Source organism: Zonotrichia leucophrys, chromosome 6 (genome assembly GCF_028769735.1).
Source record: "Zonotrichia leucophrys gambelii isolate GWCS_2022_RI chromosome 6, RI_Zleu_2.0, whole genome shotgun sequence".
NCBI classification, from domain to species: Eukaryota; Metazoa; Chordata; class Aves; order Passeriformes; family Passerellidae; genus Zonotrichia; species Zonotrichia leucophrys.
In genome coordinates, this window is record NC_088176.1 from 14,155,111 (window position 1) to 14,180,475 (window position 25,365).

At 50.2% G+C, this 25,365-nt stretch overlaps 1 protein-coding gene and 1 long non-coding RNA gene across 3 annotated transcripts in view; one reads left to right on the forward strand and one right to left on the reverse strand.

Moving 5' to 3' along the window:
- Positions 1-15,464, reverse strand: part of HPSE2 (heparanase 2 (inactive)) — a 105,515-nt gene extending 90,051 nt beyond the window's left edge. The window contains exons 1-5 of one of the 2 annotated variants that reach the window (XM_064716406.1): positions 15,127-15,464; positions 14,450-14,489; positions 14,320-14,363; positions 13,164-13,321; positions 1,526-1,687 (exon numbers count right to left, since the gene is read on the reverse strand). In XM_064716406.1, the coding sequence (XP_064572476.1) occupies positions 1,526-1,687; positions 13,164-13,321; positions 14,320-14,363; positions 14,450-14,489; positions 15,127-15,446 (724 nt within the window). In that variant the 5' untranslated portion in view covers positions 15,447-15,464. Of the gene's footprint in view, positions 1-1,525; positions 1,688-13,163; positions 13,322-14,319; positions 14,707-15,126 lie in introns of those variants that run through there. The other variant, XM_064716407.1, reaches the window with a different exon arrangement.
- Positions 14,834-19,567, forward strand: LOC135449416 (uncharacterized). Its single transcript, XR_010440738.1, has 2 exons — positions 14,834-15,046; positions 18,147-19,567. It is a non-coding gene; the product is annotated as an uncharacterized LOC135449416 (long non-coding RNA).
- The last annotated feature ends 5,798 nt before the right edge of the window (positions 19,568-25,365 follow it).

The window sequence follows — 25,365 nt, forward strand, 5'->3', positions numbered from 1 at the left end:
TGAAATAAAAGATTAAACTTCATAACAATTATGAAGTTGTTCTGCTCACATTCAAAGGGAGTTAAAGAACATTAAAATAGTTCTTTGGGTAATATTCTGGTGAAATTGCTCTCTCCACCCTGGAGAGTTAGAACTAAAACCTTCTGAACTATCCTGTAAACACACTTGGAAAGGCTAAGAGCTAAGCTGATAACCAGGTAGCACCTCTGCTCTGCAGGTTCTGTAAAAAATGTGAGCAATGCCAGAGAGCTTTTGAAGCAGCAAGGGAAGGAGGATAGGGGAGAGCAGCTTCACTTCTCGAGGGAAGTTTGTTTAGTGGAAAGTAAGCAAGTTGTCAGGGGAAAAGCTGACAATGTTGATTCCAGCAGTTGTACTGGGAATAAACAGCCAAGTGGATTACGTTACAGAGAACGAGAAACGGCTCTGAGGATCCCCTTTAAATGCTGGGCCTTCAGGAATGATGCAACTCAGGGCCCCGATATCCAGTGACCCCCTGGGCTGAGCCTTTCAACAGTGCTGGTGTCACCATCCCACCTCCGTGGGGTCCCCAAGAGCTCCAGCATAGCTGATGTCCCCAGGAGAGGCAGAGCTCACTGCTGAGCTTCAGGGCAGGGGCTGGGCACTGAAACAGGGGTGGCAGCAGAGTGGGGGAGGTTGTGCAGGACTGATCTGCCTCTCCCAGCCCAGCAGCAGGGGAGGGCCACCACGGGTTTTGCCATCTCCTCCCCAGACAGAGCACAGGGCCCTCTCTCCTGTAAAAATAAGATGCCTGCCTGCCTTTCACAAGAAAGGGACCTGTCAAGAGGAAAAGGGGGGTCTCATTTGATTTATTAGTCTCTTCCTCCTTCCCATCGTCTGTGGCTCATCCAGCTGTAGTGATAACGAGAAGAGATATGAGAGGACCCTCTTGGCTGCTGGGATACCATCCTTCTGCCCACTCGCTGCCTGAAGACATCAGTCCTTTACAAGCACCATTAAATGTGTATCCAAAATGTGGCAGTCTCCTCCATCGAGATTCTATTCCCTGGATAATACAAACAGTTGCCAGAAAAAGAGTATCCTCTCATCTCTGTCTAGGCCATTATCCCTTTATATTTGCTCTTTAATATTTACTGGGTTCACACAAAGTGCATGCTCTGGAAAGAAAAAAAATCAGCTGCAGCTTAAAGGACTCCAAATTTAGTAATTGCTGCAGCCCCATCGACGTGAACAGTTAGCAGGGAGATTTCTCCAGCACTTCACATGCCGTGGTATTCTGCTTAGGTCAGACTGTAGAAAATGTTCTGTTCAGGGGCACCAAATCTGGAGTGTTTGCATAGGTGCCAGCTGCAGAGGCCTTATGAGTCCACCTCCAGTTCCTGCTGGTCCTTTCCCTCCCAATACCCAGTAACCCAGGTAGGAAACAGAGGCAGCCAGAGAGATGCTGATTCATACAGAGGCGAGGAACCCGAGGGTTTTAATACACCTGTGAGTTAGCAAGAACCAGACCCAGCTCCTAGCTCCAGAGCTGGTCTTGCAGCCTTACCTGTTAGTGTGAGGTTGCTGTATGTGTTTGAAAACTGCTCCTTTAACAAAACCAAGTGCATCTGAGCTGCCTTTTCCCTCTGTAGCTCCAACATTATGTCAGGATGCTGGGCGATCTTACAGCCTTTCTGCTTATCCAGGGCAATGTCGCTGCGAACAATGTCTACAGCAAAAGGGAAAGAAAAGAGGGAGATGGCCAAACCTCAGCTTTCATTTTCGCCAGATGCCTGGATCAGCTCCAGCCCATATGACAGTCACACAATCATCACTCAGCAAGAGCAACCCAACAAAGGGATCCAAACCCCCTGGATCCACCTATCAAATGACCCTCCCCAGCCCAAGTCTCCTTTTCTCCCACACAAAGTTCAAGTTATATGCTCACAGAACCTACAGACCCTTCCATCCTTCACCTGCCGTGCTGTTGGTCTGTTACAATGCTGACCCTTCCCTTGTAGGAGAGTGCAAAAGTCTCCCAACATTTATATTACAACTCTGTTACATGTGTATTTGACACTAAATAATGAGAAAATACTAAATCCCATTCCAGTAACCCCTGGCTTCCACTTAACCTTGCCTGTCAAAGAGGTTATGAAGAAGGCTTGTTCTCACCTTGTTTATCCTCACTGCAGCTATCACAGGTCAGCATGGCTTATGACTCTGAACAAGTGTCTGTATCCTTCTAATGCCTGACATTCAGGAGGCAGAAGGATTATTCAACAATTGTTTTCTTTTCATACAAGCATTTTCTAAGTCATATTGTGAGACAAGAATATTATCGTCCCTACCCTAGAACCACTCACCTGCTGGGGAAAGGGAATGATGGAGTAGCAAGGCAGAACAAAAATCAAGTAAGATCTGGCAGTCTAAGCAGAAGGTGAGTGGTGCAGACTAGTCCTTGCTAGGTCCCTTATGAGTTTAATAAACTCTATAACATGTTCAGATCCACAGGCACCAGATGCTGTCTATTTCTTACAAAACCTCAGGCGGCCAGCTCTGATAAGCAATGATTGAAGCTGGAATTCTTCCACCACATTGCATAAGGACACTTTGCCTCACAAGGCTGATCTTTGCTTGGTTCAATTCCCATCTAGCTAGAAGCTGCTGAAGTAGCTTGTTGTCAGAAGAGAGTCACACCTTACTCCACACACACAGTCCAGCTCCTTTTTTGTTACACACATTGAGAAACACCAAAGATGATTCCAAAAGTCATGCTCCTGTTTCTCAGGTTCAGCAAACTTAGGTTCAAAGCTCTGCTGTATCTTGGGCTGGCAGGGAACTGCCTCCAAACATGTGGTGGAGGATTGGAAGCCACATTATCTTCCTGTCTCTGAGCCTCATCCTGGAGACACAACACATTTTTGTCCAGGCTGTGTTCTACCCCTTTTCTGTGTAGTTTGGGATGAGTAGAGCTTCTCTAAAGGCTGTCTGAAACAGACTGCTCAGAATGTCAATGTCATTAAAGTACCCATGGTCTGTAGTTAGCCATGTGAGTTCTCTCCTCCACCCACAGCTAGCATACTCAGGAGTGGATACTGGGCAGCATCCAGATACCATGAAAATATGGTTCAATATTTCCACACACAGCGCAAGGGCATCAGTGAGATGGAGCAAGAGGAAGGACTAATGCTCCTCTGCAGCTAATGAGCACGGACCCTCACCTGTGTGCTTTAGTGCACATTCTCTTGGGTAGGCACTGAGTGAGACTTGGGCCTATCCAACCTTTGCCCAGTTAATGAGTAATAAAATCCTGAACTCCTGTTGTGTGAAATGTTTGGAAACTGAAGACTGAGAAACCCAACCCAACATCTGTCCCACATGAGAAAGACTATTGCTATCATTGCTGGAGTAACCTAGAGCCCATGACCTCCCTGGGTGATGGATTTCCCTTCCTATAGAACTGAAGGCAAGAGTTGTACAACTCCCAGCCCAAGGGAAAAATGAAGACAAACACATCAACGAGGCCCTGAAGGAGGAGAAGACTGAGAGGCAGACAGGTATTAGATGGTCAACATGCTGTCTGCAATTCTCTTTAAACTGCTGTAAGAGTGTCCAGGCTGGGTCAAAACAAGTTTGTTTCCTAAAAGGAATGGATGACTTCTAAAACCCAAACCAGGGCAAATGTGGAAGATCCACTGGCCCGGGATCAGGTTCAGGGGCCAGCACCTTGGAGGGTGCAGGAGAGCATGGCAGTGGGTCCTATGTGACATCCATCTTTGGGGACCACAGGGATGGCTCTGCATGCACTGTCAGCAGGGCCTGGGGACAGAGGGCAGGCCCAGGAATGAAGAGCTGGAGCTGTGTTTTGATAAAGCTGCTGTGACAGGAATTATCACCAGGATGTCAAGTCACATGCAAACAGATCTCTGGAAGAGTGTGGGGAAGGCATGCAGGGCACAGAAGCCAGAGCACTCTGATAGTTATCTTTGTGGAGTTCTGAGAGCTGCCACCACAGACACTTAGGAAGCAGAGGCAAAACATGCAAGGTCCTGTCTTCTCAGACTGGTGAGGGACCCAAGAAACTTGCCCAAGACCTAAAGATGGAGGTGGACCCCACAGTCATTAAGTCCAGCTTAAACTGTGGGCAGATGTCCGGGACATTCCCTCAGTGCCTTGTCCTTCCTACTCCACCGGGCTGTGCTCAGTGCAGGGGAGGAGGCAAAGGCCCCTCTGCAGCACTCTGATGAACCAGCAGCACTGAGGGAACAGGGGTGGCAGACCATAGCTTCTGAAGGCCCAGGGGAATTCTCAGCAAGAACAACCCGAGGGACATGGACAGTAAGGAGTTCACAGCTTTCAAATCTTAAAAGAAAGAGACAGAAAAAAAGACAGATGCATGGAAGCCAAGAAGGAGGACGGTACCCCCGAGGCTTCGGGCAGGGCAGCTCCGAGTGGGCAGGAGAAGGGCACTCACTGCCTTCCTGAGACTCGAGGGAAAAAAACAAAAAAAAAAAAAAAAGGAAAAAAAAAAAAGGAAAGCGATAAACTGCTCAGCAGAGCACGGGACCGAGCAGCTCCTGCCAGGAGTGCGAAAGAAGAACTCCAGATGTGAGAGCCCCAGAGGATGCCGAATGTTTTCCAAAGCCGGCCGGCCGGCCGGAGCCGTGCCCCGGGCGGGCCGGGTCAGTACCCTGGCCAGCTCAGGCTGCCCCGCGGCCGCACGGCCGGGCCCCGGCGGGCGCGGCGCTGGGGCCGGCGGGCGCAGGCCCCGCGGCGGCGGCGGCAGCAGCGCGGAGCCGGGCCCGGCCGCGCCGAGCGGAAGGAATGGCGGGAGCACACCCGTGTGGCGGCCAGGTGAGCTGCGGCTGCCGGCCCGCACCGACCGCCATCCCGGCCCCGGAGCGCCCGCCTCGGGCCGGCCCCGGGCCCCGCGCCGCTCACAGCCCGCCGGAGCGGGGGCTCCCCCCTCGGCAGCTGCGGGGCCCGGCCGCGGGACGCTGCTCTGCGGAGGCTGCTCTGCCCCGAGTGCCCGCACACATCCCCGGCCCGTCTCGGGACTTCTCCAGCGATTTCGTCCGCACCGCCCGCGGAGGTCACCGAAACTACCAAGGAAATGTTTAAGAACAAGTTAGAAAACACCCTTCAGGAGTGGCACAATCGCAGCGATGCTCTTTCCCGGGCATCCCAGGAGTAGTTCAGTTCTGCCAGTCCCTTTCTGTGAGTCACCTGCACCAGGGGGTTCAGTAACCATTTCCCACAGGGCAGAGAAGTTCCAAGCTGAGAGTCCCCGAGGAAGGCGCACAGCGCGCAGAGACAGCTCCCAGCCAGAGCCGGGCTTCCCTTGCACAGAGTGAGTGAGCTTATCTAGCAGAGAATTTACGCACTGCCACTGTGGCCTGTGTGCAGGTGACATTCCCATGGCTCATGCCACCGTCTGCCCACACGCAATTCCATTCCAGGAGCTGCTGGAGTCATGGAGCAGACACAGACTGCAGCAGCTGAGCACCTGGAAGACAGGAGGAGGAAGGACAAGGCAGAGGATGTGGTTATTGCCAGAGGGAGGTGTGACAGAAGGGTAAAGAGGAGAAGTAACTCATCTCTCTGTGTCTGTGTGTGAAAGTGAGCACTGCCCACAGCAACCACTGCGCCAGCAAAAGCAAGAGTCACCACAGCCATGGCACCAGAACAAGCTGAGTTTAGCCATCCTCCTCAGGAGACTGTTTGCTTCTGATTTCCAGTCTTGAAAAGTGAATTCAAAAAGGGAAAAACCCCCTCAATTTCATTCTAACAAAAACTGAACACTTTTTCTAGAAAGTGGAATATTAGAAAATTTTATTAGTACCAAAATTAAATAGATGTTTAATGAGTGACCAGGCACAAGTCTTACGATTTTCACATTACTAAACTTGTAAAATACCTACTTTTTAAATTAACACATTTTAAAAGCTTTTAAAAACAGGTTTGTCTGCTGGAATTATTATAAAATGTCCAGTGATTGCGAAATTGGGAACACAACTTTTTTTTAGAAAGACAGAAGATTTCTCAAGCCACAAACCGCATCCTCATCATGTCTGTCTTTAATGGGCAAATTTTTGACACATTAGTATCATTCCTTTATTTTAGCTGGGAAAAATTCCCTGACAATGAGTTCCAGAAGTTATTTCCCACTATATTAAAAAAAGTCATATTTGTTCATTTTACATGTAATAATTCCACTGGATGCTCCCTATTTCTTGTGTCATGAAAACAAGGAAATAATCATTCCCAAATTGTCTTCTCCGTGTGACACCAAGCTCATGGCATTTGTCACAATCTCTGTCATTTTTTCCAAGATGAAAAATCTCTATGACTGAAAGATATGACTTTGATCACTTCCATCATCCTACCCCTCACATATATATCCTTTACACTGATTAGTGTGTCAGCACCTAGTTTACTTATAGCATAAGAATGCTCCCAGTGATTGTTTCCAATTATTTTCTAATATCCCTATCATTAGATCCATTTTTTACTTACCTAAATGTATTCAGAGACCAATCCATAATAAATTCAGAACATTTTCCCTGAATGCCAACAGCTAATTTAGAATGGATAGTTGTACAAAAAGTCACATCTTTCCCTGTGCATGTAATTTTTCATTAATCACTTTTAATTCACACAAAGTAGATGCAGCATGGAAAGAACTGTGAAACTAACCAAAATATCCAATTTAAAAATAGAATTTAGGATATGTTTTATAAACAATTAAATACATAACCACAGAAATCTTTATCTCACCAATACACAAGCAAATAGCTAACAATCAGAAGTTAATTCTTTGATTGCACCATTTCCTGCAGTTATTAAAGCTCTTTTTTTCATGCAGGACAGTAGCAGAACAGTTTTTATTTTAAAAAGAAAAAGTGGAGACAAACAGGCAAGTTGGAAGTATCTCATGCTCAGGCTCCCTTACTTTGTGTAATGTGATTTCTACAACCTGGGTTTTTTAATTTTTAATTTCTAAGGAAACAGCTCAGCCCTGTGACTCCTTATAGAGGCAGAGCAGGTTGTAGCTCCTTCCCTGCAGTTGTGGTGCCTGGGAACTTGGGAGCAGGAGGCTGAGGCACAGAGCAGCCCCAGGTCTGGCAAATCCCAGAAGTCCAAAGGACATCAGAGGATCTTCCCATCTTGGGGACTGAGCTCTTACTATGCCTGAAATGCTACAGCCCTCTCTAAGAGGCTGTGTTTGAAACACTCAGAGGGTAAAAAAACCCAACTATTTCCTCTTCAAGCTCTGAAAGGACAGATGTCTAAACTGTTGAGGGACACAAAGCAGACAGAAAAGGGGCCCTGGGTAACCAGAAACAGAAGATGATTCCTTGAATACAGGAAAATTCGTTTGTTTGTTTTTACCAGGACAACAGGATGGTTCTCCATTCAGAAACATAGTGCAGTTTTATGAGCTGGCAGAGCCAAAGGAACACTCCCAGACACATGGCAACAACATTCCCTTTCTCTGGCTCAGGTATCCTAATACCCCATGATCATCCTCATAATCCTAAATCAATAAATTCACAGTAAAGATGTTGCCTTTTTTTTTTTTAACTCGAAATTATTTTCTGCTGGCTCAGCAGAGGATCAGAAATGTGCCAGAGCCAGCACAAGGGAAGCAGTAGAACAGTGCACAGATCATAAAGAAAGCATGGGGACCAGCCCTTCTGATGGCAAACAAACACGAGGTGAGATTTCCTGCCTTCAGGACATAGATTTGAAGGATTTAATCTGACCAAGACTGAGACTGCTGCAGTTCCATCTGCCTTCAATGCAGGCTTTCCTTTGCCAGCGCTGTCCTCTACGCCTCTGCCTGCTCACACAGCATTGGTCAATTTGGCAAGCTGAAGTGCAATCACATCTCCACCATCAAGTTTTGGTCAGCTGAGATCCCTGAACTAATTCACCACACCACACAAACTCAGGCTCCAGGCAGGGAAGAGGAGAGGAATATGCCAGAAGGGGCAGGAGGGTGGGAACAGCAGCCCTAGCTGGGGTCAGCTCCAGCCCCCGTGTAACCACATAAACAATCCTCAGGTCATTTAACATACCCTCAGGTCATAATTATCTTCCTTTCCACTCAGGCATGTTCTAACAGTATAGCATCCTAAAAGACACTTGTGCAGTATGGACTGAGCAAGGGTGAAAATGTTCCCATAGCCAGATGAATTTTGAGGCTTAGATGCAGTGCTGGGTACCTGAGGATGCCTGAAGGAATGGATGCAACACTGAAAGAATACATAGAATGCCAGCCTTACACAGCATGATGTGAAATTTCCCACACTATATTGCCAAATCCCCTGACTAGTATGGAAGGCTTAAGAAACATGTCTTTGTAATTTTGTTTAATTGGACTTTTTTCCAAATGGTATCGCCTTAAAAAAAATAATAATAAAAAGGTGATAAAACAGAAGGAAACAACTTAGCAGCAATTAAAAGAGTATTTTTGAAATGTGTTGTCCATACACACTTCAGCTCAGAAACTTCTTTGATGCACTACCTATAGCATGCAAATGTAGTGCCCTTCCCCTCTCCCTCCCATGGCCACACAGGGACACACGAAGTATCCTTTGGTCTCTTCTCAGCCACGAGAAGGCTACAAAAGTCTCCACAAGGCTGGGGTGCAGGAGTGAGAAGCTGTGCACTTGGGCCAGCACATCTTTGAGAATTCCAGCTGTGAGTAACTCCTCTTTTTCTGCTTTCTCATCCCTGACAGCAGATTTGCCCAGGGGGAAGCTATAGCAATATCTGTGCCACCCAGGCTGTCCAAAGCTGGCTCTGTGGCTTTGGGGTGAGAGGCAGTTGGGGATCACCCTGCAGATGAGGAGGCTGCACATTAGCCCAATAAACTCATACTGGAGCACCAGCAAGGAGCTTCCAAAATGGGAAGCATTGAGGGATCAGGCACTGAGACAGCACCTGCAGCACCTCTTGCTGAAACAAGACCAGGACTCCACACACATGTAACACACCAACACCAGGCTCCAGGACAGCAAGCAAGCCAGGTTTTAACAAATTCAGCTTCAGGAAAGGTTTTGTACCAACAAAAATCCATGTCTTTTCTCCGAAGAGGAGCTGCTCAAGCCTGTTTTCCTGGAGACCAGTGTTTCCTGTTGTCCCATTCCTCAGATCCAACTGGTCCCTGGCACATGTGAGGCAGTTGAAAGGACAGGCTGAACAGATTGCTTGTTAGGAAACCCAACAGCAAAAGGAGAAGCAGGCCTACTAGATAAACTGAGCATGAAACCTTTCATCTTGGTACCTGCCCTGGACTCAGACATGTGCAGAGAAACACATCTCTAGAAAACAAAACACAACGCCGAGCACCGCTGGGGAAGAAAAACGAACTCAGCAGGGCACATGCAGAGAAACACCATTTAAGGGAGGGAAAAGTCTCTCAGGCTAAAAATGTTACACCTCTTGATCATAAAATGTCAAAAAGTCTCTGGCACAGCCCCACCTCCTGGTGCCACAGAGCCTGACATACATCAAACTAGGTTTCTGTTTCTAGCAAACCTCAGGCTGGCCCATGCCTTATCCAAACAGGGTGGGCTCCAGGACTCACCATCCAAAGTTGGGGCTGCATGAGATGGAAGCCACCAGGTGTGCAACATAGGTGGGGTGTTAATGTAGCACATTAGATTACCTAATGTTTAGCAAAGTCCAGGAGGTACCTAGACCCATGCTACCATAACAGAGACTGCACACCCAGTGGCTCACCAAGAGCATCTACCAGAGGCATCCACTTTTAGGAGTTGCCCTGTCAGGTACTGACAAATCTGCCAGCCAGTGATGAAATTGCTGTGCCAGTTTTGTACACTATGCTGCAGTAAATTGCCAGGTGCACCCTCTTCATGGGCATCCCAGGCAGTAACAGAGCATGCATCACTTTGTTACCCTTGCTGCCCAAACATGACCAGTTTAGACTGGGGTGAGGCTGTTCACACATACAAAGGAAAGCTATCATACACCCCTGGTAACACACAATACTTCCAGGTCTGTGTTTCCAGGAATAATCTGAATAAGAAATGAGTTACCCTGGAACCTAAAGCAGACACCTTATTTCAAGAAAACAAAGTACATTTTAGATACGAGATGAAAGCAACTACTACTACCCTCAGAGAGTACCCACACTCTCTGTGAAAGAAAGAAGTGGGAAAAAATGGGTTGGTGAACCCAAAGGCTGTCCAAGGTAAAAGCAATTTCCAGAAGGTGGAGGTGTGCACAGTTGGGATAATTTGAAAGGGAATCAAATACAATTTTAAGTGCAGGGGAAGAGTAAGGTGAATCCCTGAGGAGGTCTGATAGTCAGGAAGGCAGAGCACAACAGATACAGAAAAAACATGGAAGGGAGCAGCGAGGAATACTCTGGTCTGAAGAGCACCAGGGGGGCAGAGGGGGTTTACAGAATGAAGATCCCTGTCCAGAGATTCATTCCAACTCTAGCAAGCATGGTCCCAGGGTCCATGAAGGATGACACAAAGCAGTCCTGGTGCTGCCTCCCATCTGAACGCCTGAGAGGGCCACACGGGTGTGGGCTGTGAGCACACAGTGGGGTGCAGCTGCCTGGGATGTGAACACCACTCACAGTCACTCACTTGTAACTGCAGTTCTCTGAGTGATCTTGCACACGTGCCCTGCACCTCTCAGTCCTGCTCTCTGTGAGCTGCTGCAGCCCAGAGGAACATAACAAGTGCCCTTCCCTCCCCCTCTGAACACACGGCATGGGAGCAGCCGTGGGGGCTGCAAAGAGAGCCCAGACTCTGGGCACGGGCCTGGAGTCTGTGTGCACCCACAGGCACAAGTGGCAGAAAGACAAACACTCAAAGCAGAAAACAACCAAACAGTCACTTATCACATCCCTAAAAATCACTAGGGTGCTGCATAAGGCTTTAAAATTCACCGATTTCTCTGTTAAATGTTTTCTGACTTTTTTAACTAATCAAGCCCCCCAGCATCTTCCCCACCCCCATGCCATTATCAGAAATTTCAGAGAATAGGTACTGGACATATAAAAGCCCGTGGACATGGAAAACAACTCCAACCACCCCAGACAGACTGGGGAGAAGGAAGAGTACCTAGCAGGATGCTTGTTGGCTTCCCCCTTGCTCAGGTGCTGATTGCCATCAGTTCTCTGTGCTGTCTGTTGAAGCTGTAATTCCTCAGCAGCAAGAGCAAACTGCATGTCCTGATTCCAAGCAGGTCCTGGGTGAGCCACAGATGAGGGAACAAAAACGGAGCCAGGGCTCCAAATGGAGAAGGTGGCTGCTCATACCCAGGACAGCAGGGCAAAGAGCTGTGGTGGCATCAGGATTTCATTCTGGAGAACTGGATCCCTCTAGTGAAGTACTTAGTGCAGCCTCAGCACAAAAGGATGTGAGCTACTAGCAACTCTAGCCCTTATCCAAATAGGGTGAAACTCCCTGACCCTGGAGTTTGCACACAGATCTTAAGAACAAATACGAGAGCTTTGCTTCCAGGCAGGAAATCCCTTTTACCACACCTTTCTGATTTACACCAATGCTTGATCCACACCACATGTGTCTTCCCCTTCCTTCACCCACATTCACAATGGTCCTGTTCCATATTTAAGTGATGAAAAGTTAAGACCTGTGGTTACAACTTCTATGAAAAGCTTCATTTTGAAGGCTGCTACATTTCAATTTTATTGCCATGAGGAAAACTGAGAAAAAAGCCAAAATATTTCACTCCTTCCTTAACGTGAAAGCTGTTGTGAAGACATTTAATAAGTAAGTATAAGTTCTCTCCTGCAAGCTGTTGAAATATGGAAAGTGGGAAAATTTATTCTTACAAATGTTTTGTATGAGTCCCATCCACAATTTTATGCATGACACTTAATTCCTACTGTACAAGGTGTCTGTGGCAAGTTTGGTCAGCATTTTTTCCTGAAGTGCATCTCAGCAGGCAAAGCTTACAACAAACCCTTCCACTGAGATTTGTTACAAGAAGAAAAACAATGAATAACATCGGGATTGCCCCAGCTAGGAGAGCAAGTGAAAGATGGAGCAGAAAAACTTACCCACCTGCCTGCGTGTGGGAATAGAAGGACATTCATCTCAGAGATGTTATGTAGGGAAACAGCAGGAGTGAGAGCCATCAGAAGACTGGCAAATGCATCTGCTTTTTCCATTCAGGACTGCTGCTGACTAGATCTCTGCAAAATTTCCTCTGTTCCAGACCTGCCCAGTGGGATCTGTCTGGCATTAATTGGCCTTCAAAATTACTTATGGAAAAATCTAAAGCTAATTTTTGTAAGTCGTTGTGTAAGGAAAAAAAAAAAAAAAAAAAAAAAAAAAAGCTTGTTTCTTTAAAAAAAGAAACAAACTAAGCAAGAGAGAAAAATCAATAAATTCTTGCATGTGAACATCGTATTCAGCTTCTTAATAGAAATGCCTTAGGACGGAGATATGGCCCTAAATTTTCTACTCAGTTTCTTTCTGTGAATTATGGGCCGCGAAAGGTGAAAGCCTTTTGTGTACAGAGGTCCGATGGGGAGAAGGGCAGACGGCGAAGATGGGAACAGCGAGAAGGCGGGGGCCAGGCGGTGACTTTGGAGAGAGTTCGGATGGCCGAGAGGTTCGGAGGGGGAGCAGCCCCGACCGGGCATCAGCAGGCGGGGACCGACGGTCACCGAGCCCGGAGGGACCGCGGGGAGCCCCGGGGGCTGCGGCGGGCACAGAAAGGCGCACAGCGGCGAGCTCCGTGAGGAAAGGCAGGGCTCCGAGAGCCGCGGCAAAGACAAGCGCGGCACGGGGCATCCCGGCTCCGCTGCCCGGCCCCGCCCGGAGCCGCGGCAAAGCCTCCCCTGCGGCCGGCGCTGCCGGCCGGGGCTCGGGGGCAAAGGGAGGCAGAGGACGCGGAGGGGCGGGGGAATACGAAAAGTCCCGCTCCCCAGTGCTGGTCTTTTGTTCCCGGGGACCGACACCCGCCGAATCCCCCGGCAATGGGGCCAGCGAGCTCCGCCGAGCTCCTCGGCTCCCCTCCCTCGGGAAAGAAAGAGAACGGGAATCCTCCCCTGCCCGGTGCCCGGCGGCACCGTGCCCGGGAGCGACACGGCCCCGCCGGGCGCGGGGAGAGCGGGGCAGGCGGAACGGGACCGCCCGGCTCCCGCAGCCCCCCGCTGCAGCGCCCGCCCCCGCCCCGGGGCTCACCGTCCTCGTAGTTCTTGAGGTAGTAGTCGGGGCCGGGCCCGCCGCGGCTCTTGGCCGGGTTCTTCACGTTGTGGAACTGCAAAAAGTCCGTCCTCTTGCCCGCGAAGCGCAGGAAGGCGGGGGCCAGGCCCCGCGCCAGGGTCACCAGCCGCCGGGAGCTGGGGAGAGGAGAGAGAGGGCTGAGGAAGCCGCGGGCCGGGCCCTCGCTTCCCCAATACCGCCAGCGACCGGGGACCACGGGGCTCGAGGACCCGCCGCTGCCCCGCCCGGGGCAGTGCGAGTGGTACCAGCGGCTGAGGGCTCTGCGCGGGCCGAGCGGCGCGGCCCTGGCGCGGGAGCCGCCCCGCCCGCCGGTGGCGGCCCTGAGGCCGGCAGGCCCGGCTCCCCCCCGTCCTGCCGGCACCCTCCGGACAAGTGCAGCGGCGTCCAGGAGGGAGAGGCGCTCAGCGCCACGCGGGACCGTGCCGCGGGCCGAGCCGCTGGGAGGGGAGAGGAGCGGGGAGGGAAGAAGAGCGGGAACCGTCCCGGCTCCGCTTCTCTCGCGCCTTCCCGCATCCTCGCCCTGCTCCTTCCCCGGCTGCCGAAAGGACCCTCGGAGCGGGCGTGCGGAGGAGAGCTGCTCTCCCTCCCCGACTTACCCAGCAGGGAGAAGGCTCTCTGGCCGTCCCAGCGCCTCCAGGCCGCGGCCGCTCCGCACCGCCGGTGGAACCCAGCGCAGCTGCAGCCCGGCTCTGCCCCCCGCGCAGGGCTGGAAGTGCGGAGAGCGGAGGGCTCGGAAGACCTGGCCGACACCCGCTCTCTGCCCGTCGGGACCCGGGGAAGCCTCGGCTCGGCAGGCGGCCCCGTTCCTGCTGCTATTTTTTGTTCCATTTTGATTTTTTTTCTCCCCCTGTGCTGCCTCGGCCCCTGTTGTGCTTTTTTGCAGAGGAGCGGTTGCTGGAGCGAGGGGAGCACGACATTTTTGCAGTCATAACTGATAAGTCTCCGAAATGCTTTCTCCATTGCAAACATGTGCATCTTAATGGAAACCATGGCCTCGCTCCCTCCGTCACAACAAGCGCCGCCAGCAGCGCGGAGCCCGGCAGGGCTGGGCGGCGGGGCCGCCGGGGCGCCCCGCGGGCGGCGTGGGGAGGGCGCCGGGGGGCTCCTGCCTTACCTTAAGAAATCGAGCCAGCCATCATGAATGATGGAGGGGTCCAGCTGCAGGGAGAGGAAATTCTCACTGATTATCCTGACAGGGCTCTTGGTGTTGACATCAAGGAGAATGAGAGTTCTTCCCTTCACACCTGGAGGTTTCTCCACCGGCAGTGCTCTCCTGTCCCCAGCCTGGGAAGGCAGCGAGAAGGTGGCCATGAGGGCCAGCCCAGGTGCCATCAGGGCTAAGAGCCCTGGGGGGCAGGAGCTGGGACAGGGCATGCCGGAGAGCAGGAAACCCCTAATTAACTGCCTGTCTGCAGGGGCTCGCTGGTGGCTAATTGTCCTTATCTAAAGTGTGGGGCGCTCTGCCTTTTTTTGCAATGTTTTGGTGTTGGTGGAGGGGAACTCACGCCCCTGACCAGCCTTTCTCGCAGCCGGTGCCAAGACTCCTTGCAGCCAGCACCGCCCCTTTAAGAGATGCAGGCTCCAGACATTTTTAACTTTTTGAAGGTAAGGGGAGGCTCCTGGTTTAACCCCCTCGGCTCGGGGCCCTCCGCCCTGCCGCAGCCCTGCCAGCCCCGAGCTTTCCCTTGGCGCCGGCTCCGGCGGACGTTTTCGCTCCCGCACCACGCAAAACCGGGACGGAGTCGGGACACCGAGACACCGGAGAGCTCGGGATGGAACCGGCGCGAGGGGGCGGCCAGCACGGTCCGAGATGGTGGCCGGCTATAGGAACGACAGAGCCGGTAAGGCAGCGAGGACGGCCCTGGATGGGGAGGGGGGGTGGAGGGCCGGTAATCACCCCGGAAAAAACCCCAAGCACTACCTGAGGAAAGAGTTAGCTCCACACTGCGCCGGGACCCGCGACGCTGGGCGAGGCCCTCGGGGCTGAGCGCTGGGGGCTCCGACGGGCACAGCGGGGCTAGGGGCCGCCAGCACCCCGGAGCCCGAGAGCGGCCCCTCGGTGCGCCCTGCCCGAAACACCGGGCCGGTCCTCGCACGAGGGCCATCGGGCACTGCGGGGAACCGGGGCACGGGGAATCGAGCCGCCTTTTCCCGCCTGCCTCCGAGCCCATCGGTGTCCGACCAGCGGCAGGGAAAGGAGAGGGGCGGCAGCAGCAGTGCCTGCTGTGGAAACGTCCGCATCGGGGGCGGAAAGCACAGCACGGTTTGATGGTTCCGAGCAGGACCCCCGTGCTGGGGCCGTCGCTGCCTCCAGGACGGACCGGGGCAGGACGAACCAGGCTCGGCGCACTGCAGAAGTGCAGGCGGCTGCGGTTGCCAGCTCTGGGCACAGGGTCGTGTCGTGGCACCGGGCCGGGGATCGGTGGCGGCTGCCGACGGGAGCCTCAAGGAATGCCCATCCGAATCGGACATTCTGTCCGTCAGCAGCCGCTCCGCGGCCAAGCCCCGAACTCCCACAAGCAGTCTGCTGCCTCTGGGACACGAAACGCGCCCGTCCCTGGGCTCTCGGCCGTCCTGGCCCGCCCCGGTTCCCGCGTCGCGCAGGCCATGCGGGACGGAGGGCGGACGGCGGGAGGGCTGAGGCGGGCCAGGTGCGGTCCGTCGGGGTCCCGCAGCCCCGGGGATGGGGCGGCCGCAGCACCATCTGCTGGTGAGGGCCCCGGCGCGGCGGGGGAGCCGGCACCCACCTGCGGACACTCTCCGGGAGCTGCCGGGGCTGCGGGCAGCAGCGCGGCTTCGGCATCGAGCCATGAATCTCACGGCAAGCGTGGCCGAGCTCCGGGGACCCGCCAGCCGCCCTCGGGGAAGCGGGCGGGGCGGCCCGGGCAGCCGGATCTGGGGCACCCTGAGCGCACGGGCAGCCCGCTGTCCCGGCAGGGCTGCCCGCCCCTGGGAACCCTCTCCAGCTTCTCCCGGTGTCCGTGCGGCGCTACCTGCGCCCCCGACCTCCCCAGCCTGGCCCCGGTGAAGCCCGCGGACAGCGCTGTCCCCGGCGGAAATCTCCACTACCCCGTCTCTCTGCCCTTGAAACGCCCCAAGAGAAGAGGGGCAGCCACCCCTGCCAGCCCTGGCTCACTCGGGCAGCGGCTGCGGCGGCACGGAGCCGCGGTGGTAACGCGTGGGGAAGGATGAAACATACCTCTGGCTCTGCTGGGGGCGAGCAGGGAACACACGGACTGGGATCTGCCGTGAAACCATCCCGCCAAAGCGGAGACGGGAGCAGGGCTCCAGCTGCCCTGGGCAGAGGCTGCAGAGCGCAGGCTGACCCAGAGCAGCAAAAGGGTGCCCGGGGCAGCGGGCTCTGAGAGCTGGAATAAGTAAGAGGATCCGGGGAAAAGAGCTGTGCAATTTCAGCTGTGCAAAGCCCTGGCATCCCGGCACAGGAAGAAGGCAATTTAAGCCTGGAAATTTGTGTTCGGCTGCAAACATTTCTGCCGAGGTTTGCAATAGCACTTAAAACTGACCCAGGACCTAAAGCCTCCGCTTCAGAAGCTGCGCAGTTTTTTGGGTCATCTCCAAATGAGGAACACGGGTTTCAAAATTATCTCTTTATTTTTTAATAATTTTTTCTATGCTTACAGAGGGTGAGGACAAGGCTTCAGGGGTATTTGTTGTGATTGCAGGCCAAAATTTTGTACCGTGCCTCCCTCCAAGGATGGTTCTATTTTCAAACGAAATTCCAGAGTGCTCTGTAGTAAAAGGGGAAAAAAAGCTACAAACAAAAACTAAACAAATTATCCACTTTAACCTCCTTTTTACATCTTTTTTTTTTTCCTTACAAACACATTACTTCGACAGAGAAATGTGTTTATTCTGAAAAGTTCCCCACAATTAGTCTCTGCTTTGAACGCAAACTCCGGATGCACTGAAGTCACTTATCTGTGGAGATATCACCAACAACATTAAAAGCAGGGAAAGAGGCAAAAAACCCCCAAATGCAGGAGTCACCTTCCAGATTCTGGGAAGACGACGCTAAAGGAAATACTAATTTACATATCTGAGCTTTCCAAACCAACACCGGGAGCTTGCCCCAATCCTGTGTCCTCGGAAATGCAATTGCACCCCACTTTGCATCTTACCCCAGCAGCTGCAAGTTAAATCTAAAAATACAGTGGTTCGGGCTTTTTTGTTTGTTGGCCTGTTTTTCAATAAATTGTAGGCTTGCTATAGAAAACATTTAAACGCTAAAAATCCCTCGGTTCTCTGGGAGCGCCGGGGCAGCGGCGAAGCGCGGGGAGCCCCCAGCGCCGCCAGTGCCGGGAGCCGCCGCCGCTCCGGGACGGCCCCGGAACCCAAAAAGAGGGGCCAGGGCCGCCCCCTCCCCAGGCAGGCACACCAGATAGGAGCTATCTCAATTTACACCAGCTGCGACCCTGGCTGGCCGTCCGCAGCGGCGGCGAAGCGATGATCTTTTCTTACACTACCATAATTACTTTCGAAAGCCTGACTCACATAAAAAGTATCTATAAAGATTTACTCGCGGTTTTGTCAATTTCGAAATAGGTTTCTCCGTTTTCCATCTACTCTAAACTTGCTGGTTTCAATCTCCAAAACAGTCATTGGAAAAGAAAACTGGGGGTGGAGAAGCATTTCTATAAAGAGCTTAACCAAAGCACATTAAATATTTTCCCAACATCACCAAATAAACAACAATTCTCCAGCTCCCTATAAACTATTTAAAGCATGTCATATCATCTCTTCTGTTCTTGCCAATGTACTTTTCTTTTAATTTACAAGCTGATTAGAGCAGGGGCCTGTCTTTTTGTATATATTTGCAAAATATTTGGCACCCTTTCAGTCAGTTGCAGTTCACAAACACTTAAAACTGCATTTAACTTCATTATTATAGGTAGTCACTTCGATTTTTCCTCTCTTTTGTAGAGCTACTGCCTGTGAAAGTGCTTCTTGTAAATGGTCTGAGCAGTTGTTGAAGGTTTTCAACAGAGGAAACCTCTTCAGATGGAAAAAAAAAAAAAAGAAAGAAAGAAAAAAAAAAAGAGAAGAAAAAGCACAACGGAAATCTAAACTCAGATCTCAGGCTATACAAATTGGCCCAAAAGAAAATGGGGGAAATCTCCTTAGGAGGAACATTTTTAGTTCACTAAAGAATAAACTTTGCTCATAAATGATGAAAGTTATTATCATCAGAGGATGTCCTGTACCAAACAAACCTCCATTAGGCTGGGAAGGATAAAACAGGCTAGACAGCCTTTAAAAAAAAAAATCATCATGTCTTTGATTCCCAAGATATCAACCATGTCTGTTTCTTTAGTGCTGTCAAGTAAATCTGAGTTATGGATGCTCTAAAAGAAGCCAGCAAGGAGAAAATTCAGCAAGTGAAAATTAAGAGTTATCCATACTTCACAAAAATACACTTTCTTTTCAAGTTCTTAAGCTTCTGCCCTGTAGAATGGTATGACAATTTCTTAGAAGAGCAAGACCAGTGAATGTGGTAAAGCTGTGATCATCAGAGCATACAATTTCATGGCAGATTCTTTTTACCGTGCTTTTTGCTCTTTCTGCAAAGCAGTGTCCATCATTTTCACCACAAGAGCCTTAACGTCTGGAATGTAACCTCCTAAAACTGCCAGTGCCTCAAGGTGGGTGTCACAGCCTGGGCTCCACTGCTGAAACCATTTTCTAGCCTGTTTATGTATCATGTCTAACCTGATCAAACAGACAGAGGACAGTTGCTTGATTTAGTACAGCATCCACATATTGCTCTTTAATGTAGGTGATCTGGGAAGTTGTGTAAAAAGCAAATCCCTGTGTCTGGGCGAGAAGGACTGGCTGGTTAGGGAGCTCAGGCACAGCAGGAGGAAAGCAAGCCCACTGAGAGAGCTTCCTCCCTCCTTACATGCCAAAGGCAAGGCATCCATCAAAGCCATCAGCCTGGTCAGGAAAAGCACAGTTGGCTATGTTGTCTTTGCATTTTTGCCAGTGTGAAAGGAGCACAAACTGGTATTTCCAAATCTAGCCATAGGAAAATAGAGCACATTTCTTTGAGAGTCATTCTGTACTCACTACATGTGTAATGAAGAAACCTGTGACAAAAAAAAGGTGGGGGGGACAGGGGCAAAAAGCACTGGTTCCATAAAGGTTGTGAGGCTGTGAGTGTGGGCTCTCCCTGGGTGGAACACCACAGAATGAAAATGGGAGGATGAAACAGAGTTTTAGGTAGCTACCAATCAAAAATAATTGTTTTTAGGGTTTTTTTCAGTTTTATAATTTAATTTCCAGTTCTGCGAAAAGTTAGATACCATGTACTCTGTTGGAATAAACATCATTTATTGTTTCCCTTATCTGCCTTATTGTTTTAGTTTATTTGACTTCTGATGCATGGTCTCAAAAATTCTCTTACCAGCTCAGGATAGTCTGGTCCTGCAGATTTGTCCGTAGAGAGATCTTGTGAAATCCCAAAGTGTTGAAGTCCCAACAGTCCTTGAAAGACTGAGATGCACAATTTCCTGCTGTAGGAATTGCTCTGGGGTTCAAACCAGCTGCCATCTCAGCACACAGAAATCCCCTTTGCCCAAGTGTCTCTTCTGCAAGCAGAAAAAAATCCACATAATGGATTATGTCACATAATGACTGAGAACATTTCAGTGTACAACAATGCCCTTGGACAGAGAATGCTCTTTGGCTCCATTAACTTCTCTGTACTCATCAATGGCCAGGTCTGATTTCACTTTTGTCTTTCATATCTTGAGAAGCACCAAATACAGCAGCAATTTGTCACAGTCAAAGAGATAGAGTGAGAACACCACAAAGAGACTGGAGCTCTGCAGTGCCCTGAAGACCACAATAGCCTTGGAAAACTTTTCCTTCAGATTGAGCCCAGCCCTGAGCAGCAGAGAAATGTGTAGAATTATTCCTGTTTCACATCATCACGTGAAAAAGAAAGAGAAGTGAATATGCCAATTTTACAAGCCTGAGAATGAATGCAAGCGAGTATTTGTCCCACCATCTGGGGGAGATGATAGAGGTGAAGGGAGAGGGAATATGAGGGGGATGGTAAAAGTTGACAGAGACCTTCTATTTTTCTGGAGGGATGCTTTACATTCCAGCAGAAAAAATGGAGGAAGCGGACATGAGAATTAGATCAGAGAGGGGAAGTAAGAAGATGGATGAAGTGCAAGGCTGGAGGAGCAAACGAGTCAATTATGAAAAAGAGGAAGGAACTGTGTGCAGAAATCAACGAGGAGATGGAGCTCAGGGGAAGGAACAGCAGCCAAAATGCTCTCAAATCAGAGAAGCTGCTGGGGTGAGAGAGACAGAAAAGAATTGGAATATTTCAGGTAATGATAAAATTGTAAAACCCTGTCTGCTATGTATTTATTTGCATAGGGCAAATAAGCTCTCTGTCACCAGCTGTATCCAGACACCTGAGCATGGCCCTGCTACAGACAAAGACAGACAAATCAGCCATGTCAAAGCTGTAAACTGTTGGTGTGCATTAGAGAAATCAGAACCAGCACATGAAACTCAAGGGTAGAGAGTAAGAGGAGAAAACTATGGGTCGTGCCTGAAAAACAGACAAATGGATGAAGTAGAAATAAAGTTAAATGCCCATAAGGAACCACAAAATTCAGAATCTCAGGAGAGAGCACCACTGAATGAGGGGGAAAGGCCAGCAGTACATCAGTGACCTGTATTCATGGAGGGAGGAGTCTCAGGCTGGTGCCAGATAGACTTTATAAAACTCTGCTTCCATTGCCCAGATAAAGCAATGTTCTTTCTGCATAAATTCCAGAGCCTTTCCAAGAACTCATCCTCACCTCAGCATTGTTTAAGGGCTGGCATGTCAGCAGAAGTGAGGGGTGAGGTGCACAGTCCCTAACCCAGGCACAGAACCTTATTGCCCTGTAGGGAAGGTGCATTTATTCACAGCACAGACATCTTTGTCCTTTCTACCACAGACAATTGGGTATTGCCTTGTATCCTCTCCCTCCACAGTTCCCCTTCTGTTGGTCCTTTAGAACAGCAACAGTTGAGAAAGCTAAAAATAAAGCTATATAAGCAATATAATAGGCATGCAATTGCATGTCTATTTTCTTTGAAAAAATGATGCTTTATTTCCTGTTCAATGGAAAATACAGTTTGATGTTACAACTATTAGGTTTTGCTGAATGCAGAAATTTGACTGAAACAATGACATTTCCTCCTGTATTTACTATTACCATATGTCACTGATTATATATTTAAGTTGCAAAGATGAATTAAATTTCATGGCTTCCTCAAGCTAGATTCTCTTGGAATGGACTGTCTTTTGTTACTAACCAAAATGCTTGGAAAACAGTTTAAATCAAAACAGCAGACTTTTGGTATCATTTCAGGAGAAAACTGGTTATCACAAACCAAGTGCTTAACACATCATCATCCAGGAGGCTGGGTGAAGCCTTGCAAAGCTGGAGCCATCATAGCCAGGATAGAGAAAGAGGGTTAATTGAACACTATAGACTTAGAGACGGAAAAAGGAGAGGAAAAAAAAAAGATATTGTTTGACGCTCTCTTGCCAGGGGTCTTATTCCTTCTGCTTCTGAAGTTATCATATATCCCACATCACAGTGCTTATTTCACTTACTTAGGCAAAGCATCTTCTCTAAGCTGGCTACAGAGCATTAGTGACAATCAGATTGCACACATGTTCCAGGAGAAGCCAGCCTTGTCCTTGCTAGATTTCCTCCTGCTTTCTGGGGAGAAAAAAAAAATCTGGTTTTCTTTTTTTTTTTTTTTTACTCCTTCTGTTTCCCATCACGATTTGGATTGCTAACATTTCTATCCCCACTAGGAGTCCCTGGTGGCTCCTGGCCCTTTTCTAAAGGACCAGCGGACAGCAGAGCCCCTGGGCTCCCATCAACCAGGAAGGAAGTGAATTGCAACCCACAGCCTGCCAGACTCCGATTTCAGACCTTAAGGTGATGCAAAACGACTTTAGGAAACTCCCCATGTCCAGCTTCCCCCTTCCTCCAGGTCCTGTCCGGACCTGAACAGCCAGAGCTGGAAGAGGACAGCCGTGATGAGAGAAGTCACCACAGGCAGGTTTGTGGATATTGCAGGCTGTGACACAAGAGGGATCTCAGTGGTGGCAGTTACAGTGTACAGCAGAACCTGAACAGCGCTCATGAGTGGGAATCAGGTTGTCATTCCTAACTGAAGAGTTTGGGAAGAACAGGAAAAGAAGCAGGATTCAGCATAAGAAGGACAGCTATGCTGTGCTTGCTGAAGGACTCAGCAGGTAGGACACTGCCAGGACAGGCCTCAGTGAGAACACTGCAAATTCATGTCATACTTTGCCAAAGACTCAATCAATTGAGCATGTGCTAAAGCTGAGTTTGTTTTGTCTTATTTGGAGCTTTGGAAGATATTTCCTATCTTGACTCATTGAACACACTCCAACCACACACCTGCAACTTCTGGAGTGCATCCTCTCAGCAAGAGGCTGGCTAGCACGTCGTCACTTATGCAGGGCAAATCCTACTGAAAGCACATCTGACCACAGCTTTCACACCAGTTTACTTTTACATGTAGCACATGTAAGCTAACATCTGGCAAGAACACAACTATGTCCTGATCGAGATGGAGCTCATAGCAACAGATGGTGTTTGATACTGCAGGACCAGAGGGGCTCTACCTTAAACTGAGCATTATTTTCTTTCTGAGTTTTTCTCCTCTCTGGCCACATCTTTTTCTGGGTATAGCCACAGCCACTATGGCTTTGCAGTCCCCTCAAGACCAAACACACTCTCAGCCTGCAGGTCACTGCCTAGCCCTAACACCCAGGTGATTTGGCTGCCATTGAGGCATGTCAGAGCAACCATTATATTGTACATTAGTATAACACGAGGCTAGCAATGCCCTGAACCAGACAGTGCCTCCAGTGCAGGAGGAAACTCTCTTCAAGCACACAGTAGCTCTGCCTGCAGGCACGCAAGCAGCACCGGTAGTTAGCAATCTAACAAGCAACATCTGCTGCCTATTTGGGGGCAAAGAATGAAAAGCCAGCAAAGAGTAGCCTACAGATCCAGCTCCTCGAGACTGGGATTTTCATACTAAAGGGAAAAGTGTTTGGAAGAGAAAATCCAGCATCAAAATCAACGTTGCTGTGGCTCTGGAAGATACAAGATGCGACTAACCTAACGCCTCTTCAGCTTTACACAGTTACTGTCCGCGATTTTTTTCTTTTTTTTTTTTTTTTTTTTTTTTTTTCGGGCCAGATCTTTATTTTGCCCGTTAAAGTGCGGCGAGAGATTGCCACCTTGTGGTTCCTTCTCCTGCAGTGCCATGTTTTTCTTCCCACATGTTCCAGGCTGGATCAGTGGTTTCCAAACTGCTGTGCAGGGATTTCTAGTGACAAGGGTACTCTGGACAAGAATACCCTCTAAATACTTAATTAACTAGAAAAACACATCTGTAATTCACAGTCTTCAGTCCCTATACCTAGAAACTTATCACTAGAAAACCTTTCAGGAATCTAACTTGCAAGTTAATAAACATGAGTAATTAGTGGCATGGGTACATAGCTCCCAAACAGCAATACAAAACACAATGGCAGTGATGCAGAAAACCCTTTACAATATTCTAGCACCAAGAAGTCTGTGAGAAATTCAGGGCTGATGACAGCCTACCATTGCTAAAACATGGGATGATCTCAGACAGTAGTTCCCACAAGGTCCTCATAAAGAAGGAGCAGCCATGTGCTCATGCCCCACCTTGCAGACAGGATGGCAGAACAGGACCAGGCTGTGCTGGTCCAGAGTCACTCTGGTACTGCTTAGGGCAGCTTGTGAGATCTGTCCCTCAGGCAGCATAACTTGGGGAAAGGTCTGCACAAGTCTGTTACCAGGCAGCTCCTTCATCAATCATGCCCAGGTAGAGCACCAGGTAATATTTCCCGAGTGGTACTAAAGGGGAGTTAGAAAGTGGACGATCAGCAAGAGCCTGTGAAGCAGCACGGCCCCTGTGAACACCCAGTGAATTCATCACATTTGAAAAAAAAAAAAAAAATAGCTGCCTCCCCCAGAGAGACAGAGAGAAGAGTCTCTCGTAACACAGAAAGGAGCACAGATCCCCCTGGTCGCTTTTCATGCCTGTCTGCCTGCTGACATACTGACACAGAAAGTGACCTATTTTCATGGAAGCAATAATGAGTGAATAATCAGAATTTTTCGGGCACTTCCTTTGCCTCCATGACATTTTCTAGCTTATTGCTTTGCCACTACTGAGCCTGTTGCAGTTGTAAGCAACTGCTTTCTAGTTCTCCAGCCTCCTTTCAAGTTTGTCGTGAATGTTGGTCCAGGGAAGACACAAAAGTTTAAGGAGTCCCCTAAGTCCATTCTTGAGCACATACTTCTGAAGCTGATAAACCCTAGCAACATTCCCTATCAGGTCTAGACACGAGAATAAACATAGCTACAGTGTGGCACATTTGTTTCCTAGAAAGACTGCAAATCTAACGACTACTCACCCTCCATTAAAAAATCCCAAACAAACAAAAAAATCAAACCACTCCCACGGGAAGAAGGGAAATTAATCTGAACTGAAAAGCTGAAGAGTAGGGCCTTGACAGATAACAGAGGGAGGCTGAATGCAAATTCCAGCTCCAGAGAGTGCTGGCAGAAGCCCCTCAGCAAATCCCGACCGCGCAGCGCAGGGGAGGCGCAGCCCCCGCTCCGCAGCCCCAAGCAGGGTACCTGTGATGGCAGCGGGAGCCAGCGCGGCCGCGGGGCTGGGGCAGAGCTCGCAGCCCACTCTGGCTGCCAGGGCTGGGCCCTGCCCCGTATCACTGCCGGTGTGCTCCGCCGTGGATCGGCCAGCTTCTCACCCGGTGCGGGGAGAGCGCGCGGTGCCTCCCGCCGCGGGGATGCTCCGGCTCGGCGCGGGCGGGCGAACTCCTGGGTCCCTGCATAGCGTCCCGGTTGGCGGGCCCGGTTGGCGGCCCCGCTCCGCCGGCCCCTCCCGCCGGGGCGCCGCAGGCCGGCTCCCGGTCGCACGTGGCGCGGCGGCCGCCCGCCCCCCGGCCCACGTGTGCCGCCGCGCCGTGCAGTGCCGTGCCGTGCCGTGCCGGCTCCCCGCTGCAGTCCCGGGGCGGCGGGCGGGC